This window comes from Ochotona curzoniae, unplaced genomic scaffold (assembly GCF_017591425.1).
Source record: "Ochotona curzoniae isolate NIBS_2020 unplaced genomic scaffold, NIBS_Ocur_1.0 contig_605, whole genome shotgun sequence".
Taxonomy (NCBI): Eukaryota; Metazoa; Chordata; class Mammalia; order Lagomorpha; family Ochotonidae; genus Ochotona; species Ochotona curzoniae.
The window spans coordinates 3,860,455-3,868,229 of record NW_024466491.1 but is presented as its reverse complement, the minus strand read 5'-3'; the positions used below and the strand labels follow the sequence as shown (position 1 = coordinate 3,868,229).

Here is a 7,775-nt window from a genome sequence, read left to right as displayed (position 1 = left end):
TGGAGGAGAGTCTGACTGGAGGGACACGAGAGACACTGAAAGAGCACCTGGAAACTCCTTCAGTGAGGTCCAGACCTTGGAGTAGGCCCCTGGTCTCCTTGAACCATCTCTGGAAGGTGTAGGTGCCTGGCACCTTGGCACTAGAGTGCACAATCAATAATAAAGTTAGAGAGGAGCAGACACGATCATGGCTGGAAATTCTGCATGACAACAGGATGGGACAAAGGGTCCTCCTGCAGTCCCTCAGGACAGTGGCCCAAAAGGCAACCCTGACCCTCCGCGTCCTCGATTGACCAGAAATCCACACTGGGTTTTCTCTCCGTCTTACAGAGACAGGCCGGACGCCCAGCACAGTCCGCAATGGTCCAAGCGCAGCCCAGGCCTGGACTTCATGGCCACGGAGCCCAGGACTGCAAACCCCACAACCTGAGTCTGGGAGGGAGGGGTGCATGGGGGGGGGCTCTAAGCACCCCTCAACATGCTAGGGTTAGACAGCAGCGAAAATTCTGGGTAGACGTCACCTGTTAAGCAAGAAGGGCTCCATCTGGGATTCCTGGCTGGCAAGGCCCTGGACATCAGGGAGACACCCCCCACCCCACTGCGCATGGCGGTGTGTGTGTGGAGGGGGAAGATGTCCACAGTGGTGCGGACTTAACCCTAATGCCTGCGGGTGTATCCAAGACACCCACTTGGTTAATTCTACCAGGTAGGGAAGAAGAGTTTGGGGCGGGCAAGACGGCGGGATAGGAGGGGAGTTGGGGGTCGCGCTAACTACCCCAAACCACTTTCCCATCTGCCAGGTCTGAGTGGCTGGAGCTAGGGTGGGGTGTGGCGGGGCTTTTGCTGGAGACTGGAACTCCCGCGTGGCGCTGAGCCAATGGGAACCGGCGCCGGCTTGGGGGGGCGGGAACACACCTCGGGAAGTCTCCCCGCCCACCCATTCCCCCCGTGTTTTTTTTTTCCTCCCCGCGCCGGGACCCTGCAGAAGGCACGGACTGGGCCTGGCCGCTGCAGTAGTTCAGAAGCCATTCTCCTAACCCAGCCCTAAGGAGGAAGAGAAAGGGGATGGGGCTGCGGTGGGAAAGACTGAGCCCCAAGATGGGACCCTCTGGGCTGGGCTTGACAGCAAATGGGCTTTTCAACTCTGCAGGATCCAGCTCTCTCCGCCCCGCCCCCGCCGCACGCACACCCGGGGAAGTCCTTCCTGCCGTCTCATCTCTATTTGATCCATCAACTCTAGTACACTAGGGAGCGAGGGGGAGTTCCAGAGTGCGGAGAGGGAGACCACCAGAGATGGAGAAGACCCTGGGGAATGGGGGCTCGAGGTGCCTCTCCTCTCAAACTCTAGGCATTGCAGGATGCGCTCTGAGTCAGGACCCATCCTGGACTTTAAGGAAACCCCAGATGACCAAACTGGGGAACCCAGACCCCAGGAGGTCTCAAAGGCTGCAACCCCATTAGACCTTGGGGCCAAGCCTTGACGTGGAGGGGGTGGTGTGCGTGTGTGGAAGAGGTGGGCGTCGCATCCGGCTCCCCTATGAGCCCCTCACAAGAGATGCAAGCAGCCACCCCGCTCACTCTGCCTTGGGGGTGGGCGCACTTATCCTGATGGGAATTAGAACCTCAGCGTCAAGCCCCCAACTCCACCTTGGAGACCCGTGTATGCCTGTTGCCACCGGGTTTTGAACCTGCCTTCCCCATCCCCCACTACCAGCTCTCAGCGTCCCACTACGAGCAGTGGGCCCACATCGCGCGCGCCTGCGCGCAACCTGGCGAGCAGCGGCGTCTTCTTAGGCGGCAAGGAGCTAAAAATCGCTCCCGCCCACCCACAAGCTGGGCCGGACTTGAGGAGGAGAGGAGGGTGGGGGCGGTGGTGACCGTGTTGTAGTGGAGGGGGAGGGCTCGAGAGTGGGGAGGCTGTCCCAATGGGGCAGTAGGAGGAATCCCGGTGGCCCAGCAGGTGCACTGGGGAGGGCGCCGGTAGGCAGGTCCCACGCCCCCAAGCCAAGGGGGCTCCCAGGGTGGCGAGGGGCGAGGCTGCCGCACAAACATGTTTACCCGCTGCGGTGGCGCGCCGGCAGCCCCGAGGGGCGCCCGCCTGGGGTTGCAACTTTGCCCCAACCCCACCCCAAACCTGGCGAGGGACTCTCAGCCTCCCTCTCCTCCGGCTGGCTCACCCGGCGCCCGCCCCTCGGTGGCCAAGCTCCAGGCGGAGCGCGCCTGCCTGCCTGCCTGGGGTTCCCTGCGGAGTCGGGCGGCACCTGAGGGGCGGGGTCCCCCAGCGCAGCTCGAGCCTTGCCCCCCCACCCGATCACCCACCGAAGGCCCTGGACAACCGGGAGTGGGAGGGTGAGGGGTGGCGCCCCTGGGCCGACCCTTGGTGCAAGTTCTCCAAGCGCCTCCCGCCGGGCCCCGCCTCGGGGCGCCCATCTCTCGCCCCCCACCCCAGCTCTGTACCTGCAGCCTCCGGCGGCGGATCAGGCCGGAGTCATCCATGGCGGCGGCGGCTTCGGCCCCGGGGAGGGAGGGAGGTGGCGGCGGCGGGAGGAGGGAGGGAGGGAGAAGCCGCGGGGACCGAGGCGGCGGCGGCGGCGGCGGCAGCAGCGGGGCGGAGCGAAGCGGGGCGGTCCCGGCGCCGTCACTGCGTCTGGACGCCCGAGAGCCCCCGTGCCTCCTCGGCCACCGCTGCCCGCGCTGGGGGAGAAGAAGGGAAGGGGCGGGCGGGGCCTGGAAAATCCCCCAAGGGGGACCAAGCTGCCTGTAAGGAGAAAAAAAAAAAAATCCTTTCTCCCTGCCCCATCTCGTGAGAGGACCCCACCCCAAGACCCTCTCAGGGGATCCTCTAGGTGGACAACCCCCACCCCACAGAGACCCCCCTCCTGGGGAGTCACATTCCCCTACATGCTGGGGTAGGTAGATTCTATAGGGATGCCTTCTCCAATCAAGGCTTCTCCCCGCAAGCCCCCCAAAAGCATCTGGGTGACACCTGGCCTAAGCTAAGGGGGGGGGGGGGCTCATTCTAAAGCACCGTCTCCCCAGGTCTCACAGGGGGATATTCTGCGTGGAGTCTGCAGGGTGGTGCGGGCTACCTCGTCCTTGGAAGAGAGACCTCTCAAAGTGAAATTCTCCGGGAGAAATAGTCCCTCCACCCACCCACCCACCCATGAGGACCACCCTGCCCTCTGCATTTTCACCAAAGATACCTGACCCCCATGCCAGATTCCCCCACCCCCTTAGAGAGCTACAGGCAGATCTACGGCTCGTGTAGCCCCCTGCACCCCACGCGGATCTCCTGATGGAGCCCCACAGGCCCTCTAGCGACCCCTCCCTACTGGGCAGGATTAAGGCTAGCTAGACCAGGCTGTATTAATAGCCGAGATTAGCTGGTAAATGGGGAGGGGTGAGGCAGAAGAGGTTTCCTGCCACCCCCGCCACCATCACCCCATATCACTTCCAGGGTTCACGCAACAGGCGAAACCCACCGTGCTGCCCGGATTGGGAAAGGACAGAGTTCTCCCAACCTTGGCACAGTGGGGACACTGCAGATCTGGGCTGCCCAAGAAGTAGTGGACAGGTCTGCTGGGCGAGCACGACCCCCGCCGGACGGTGCGGTGTGCGGGTGGGTATTGGCCCGGGGACGTGAGCCCTCCTCTCTTTGTTTCGGGTCTCTTGTGTCCACGCGACGAGTGGCGCGCCCTGGGCGCTGTCCACGGCCTGACTCCGCAGGCGGCGGGAGCTCTCCGTGGTGCTGGAATCCGAGGGCCGGGCTGGAGGAGGGCGTGAGGTGGGACTGCTGGAAGGGCAGGTACAAGTCGCAAGCTCCCAGGGCCAGGCTCAAGATGGGCCGGGGGGTGTCTGACCTCACTGGGTGCCTGCACAGGAACCTTGGAGACAGGCTGTCTTGGTCCTCCCTACTGTGCACCACGTCGGGACAGGATAAAACAGCACAAAAACACCTGCTCTGCCCTGACACACGAGGGAGATGGATCTGTGGTAATAACTCAAGCTCCTTACAAAAATACACAAGCAGGGGCTGGCGCTGCGACACAGCATGGTTACGTAGCTGCCTGCAGTGCCACAGCATCCCACGCGGGTGCCTGACGGAGCCCCCGCTGCTCCACTTCCGATCCAGCTCCTGCTGATGTGCCTGGGAAAGCAGTGGAGGATGGATCAAGTCATGGGGTCCCTGCAAATCCATGTAGGAGACCTGGAAGACGTTCCTGGCTCTGTTGCTGTGGCCATGTAGGGAGAGAACCAGCAGATGGAAGATCTTCCTCTTTCTCTCTGTCTCTGCAACTCTGCCTTCCAAATTATGAATAACAAAGTAACAGACTAATCAATTTTAAAAAGTAAGAAATACACACGCACACTTGACACACAGAATCGTGAACATACAGGCAACAACCTCACACAGACACACAGGCACACCCTACAAAGATACACACAGCCAATATACAACACGCACACACACACTTGGCAGACATGCACACACACAGAGCAAGCAGACACACAGGAGCAGCTCTACCCACAGTCACCCTACACACATTCAAACGCAAGGGGACACACGCCTGTACTCACTTGTGGCTGGCAAACACACACTCAACAAATGTTAAGTACCCTCACAGATTTCCCCACCCAAGGCATGTCCCATTGCACACGATCCTCAGCCAACACAAGGCACATTGTCCTTCCAGAAACACACACACACACACACACACACACACACACACACACACACACAGCTTAACCCACAAGCTTACCACAGGGGCCAACCCAGGAAGACATGCCTGGAGTCCCCAGCGGAGGCGGGGACAAGGGATGCCCCGCCTTCATCTCAAATCACGCCCTTTTCAGCTGTCACTCCTGCACACATTCCTGAGGTGTCTCAGCTATCCGTAGGTCCCCGTCCGGTGAACAGGTGAGGGGGCTCCTGAGAGGTGGGTGGGAGGGAGAGAGAGTCATCCTATCTTGACAGCCTCCAAGCTTCACCCTGTCCTGGCGTTGGGGGAACCAACCACCCCCCTCACCCCAGCGACAGAACCCAAGCCCTACTGGCAGCCAAGCTTTGTTCCAATGGCCCAGCCCTAGGTGGCAGCCCCTAAGCCGATTGAGAACTGGGAGAAGGTGACCGTGAGAGAGGCCAGCGAGGGAAGGAGGGGGCTGGGCAGATGAGAGAGAGAGAGGGAAAAATATGACAAGACAAGGAGACCCGCAGCCATTTTCTTGGTTGTGAGAAACTGGAGGGGTCCCTTGAGGCCCAGCAGGGTCGGGAAGCCACTTGCATCAGGTGCAAGCTGGGGTAGTGATGGCTGGGCCTGAAGAGGGATGGACGGGATGGGTCCCCAACAAGAGCCCCCTTGGCCTCTGACTAAGCCTCCTCATTGGTTTCCTGGGGGAGCAGCTAGAGCAAAACCCACACAGGAACAGCCACAGCTGCCCACTCCACCTCAGCCAGCTTCTTATCTCAAGTGGACATGGCCTACAGGGGCCACACCCGACCCAGCTCCCCGACTCAGGCCCTGCAACTGACCCTGGCATGGTTCCTGTTGGTGGCTTGTGAAGGAAGTCGCCCACTCCAAGGACGCCATCCGGCAGGTGATCAAGCACCCAGACTTGCCCTGGCTTGGTCCCCATCCCCACCGTGGCAAGGTAGGATTTCTTAATTTAGGGGCAGCTAGTGCTTGAAGGTGCTGGCCGGGAGCCAAAGGCTGACTGCGTGAGTTCAAATCCCACCTTTGCCACTGGTAGCTGGCAAAAGCTGCAGTATCTAGATCTGTGATGACTGCGACACGTGATGACAATTGCTTGAAATGGCATGTCGCACGGAGGGGAAGCACTGGCTTTGGAAGGCTCACACTGTTGTGGTCTGGCTCCTTCAGGGCATGCCCAAGCTTCTTCAATTCCCCAGCCTTACCTGAGGATCCAAGACCCTGGCTCGTACAAGAGTTCCCATCTGCTGGGACCCTGCTGCCCCTTGGAGACGGACACAGCAGGAACATTGAGCCCGGCTAGCTTCCCCGATGGCTGTGGGCCACCCAGCCCTGGGTGAGTGGAGGAGAACTGCGTCCCCTAGCCTGGGTTAATCCCCGAAGCCAGGACACCCTGCAGACAGAAGGCATGACCCCTGCGGCCTGACGCCTGCAGTCTGATCCCTCTGTCCTGACCCCTCTGTGCTGACGCCTCCAGCCTGACCCTCATGTGGATCCCTGCAGTCTGACCCCTCGTTTGGCTCGGCCTCTCCCCATGTCCAGGTGCAGGTCCTTCCTGGGACATCTCCGGCATGCCCTCCGCAGTCGCTTCCGCCTGCTGCTCCTGGGGGTACACCAGGCGCTGCCACTCTGCGCAGAGCTCTGCCAGGCCTGGTAGGAGGGCCCGGGCGCGAGTGGGTGAGGTCTGGGCCAAGAAGGTGTGGTCCCCTGATGGATGTGGCCTGGACCGAGTGGGAGGGGCCTGCTTGGTGGACAGTGCCGGGGCAGGAGGAGGTGTGGCCTTTGGGGTGTGGCTAGGGCCATTTTAGCCTACTTCCAGTAAGACCAGGATGCAAGGGTTGAGGTTTAGTTAACATTTAGGGTCTGGCGGGGGGGGGGGGGCCTGGAGGATGCAGAAGTGGGTGTGGCTTCTGGATGATCCAGGACAGCTTTGAAAAGGGCCTTATGGGTCTGCAGGCAGGAGGACCCTCGTGCCAGGGCTCAGGGTGCAGAACTGGAGGAAGGCAGGGCGGGGTGAAGCCTGGAGGGATCAGCTTGGTAGCCAGGTGCGGGGCCTGCACGGGGAGCGGCCTGGGTGAGTGGAATCCAGGCAGGTCCAGCCCGCCTCTCGTCCTCAGGTACGCGAGCTGCGAGGCGGACCCCACCTGCGGCCCCACGTGGCTCCCGCTCCCGGAGAAGAGGAGCTGCGAGGCTGGCTGTCCCACCTACGGGCAGGTGAGCGGGACAGGAGGCCGAGGCCCTCCGTCCAGGGCGCTGACTGCCCACCATGCCCGCAGGGGGCAGAGCCCACCTGCAAGGCCCGGCCCGAGGGCGCTAGACCCCGCCCACCACCCCGGGACCCCGCCCTCCACCTCCAGGGCCGGCAGCTCCGCCCACTCGCCCTTTACCACGCCCCTGTAGCCCCGCCCCGGGCCCTGCAGCCCCGCCCCCGGCCCTGTAGCCCCGCCCCGGGCCCTGCAGCCCCGCCCCCGACTGTCACCCACCCTTCTCTCCTAGGCCTTCCCCGACGGCGCGGCCCTCTGTGTCTCGGCTCTGGGCCCGGCCGTGCCCGTGGCGGCCCCGGGCGCCCGTCCCTGCCTGGGCGTGTCGGGGTGGGCGCCCACTCGGCCCAGGGCGGCCCGCAGGGCCCGGCGCATCCGCCGCGCACACCCTGCCGTCCCGGAGGTGGCGGGCAGCGGCAGCGGGGGCAGCGGCAGCGGCGGCGGCCCTTAGGGGTCACCGGGCCTGGACGGATCCCCTGACGGTCCCTCCCATCCCCATCCCCACCCTGAATAAAGAAGCCGGCTAGATGCAGTGATGTGGCGGGTTCCTGGGGCAAACGGTGGGCAGGGCAAGCGGCAGGGCCCTGGCTGCTCCCTGGAGGGCATGGAGCTGTGGGTGTGGGCAAAGGCGAGGGCGGCACAAGCATCTTCAGGATTGTGGATTGTGGAGTACAATCCTGAAGGGCAGGAACAGACCATGTGCTGCAGGGTGAGTTCCCCGCAGTACGTGAGCAAACACTGGGGACGCACCAAGCCTTCACAGATGGGACCAGCACGCATCACGCAAAGCTGTGCTGTAGCTGCT

The 7,775-nt window shown here is 62.7% G+C and overlaps 1 protein-coding gene across 1 annotated transcript; it reads left to right on the top strand.

Moving 5' to 3' along the window:
* The first annotated feature begins 5,404 nt into the window (after positions 1 to 5,404).
* On the top strand, positions 5,405 to 7,421 carry RTBDN (retbindin). Its single transcript, XM_040990231.1, has 5 exons — positions 5,405 to 5,595; positions 5,880 to 6,045; positions 6,252 to 6,362; positions 6,827 to 6,923; positions 7,206 to 7,421. Exons 1-5 carry the CDS (start codon positions 5,475 to 5,477, stop codon positions 7,419 to 7,421), a joined length of 711 nt encoding a protein of 236 aa, XP_040846165.1. The 5' UTR covers positions 5,405 to 5,474.
* Positions 7,422 to 7,775: the final 354 nt, after the last annotated feature.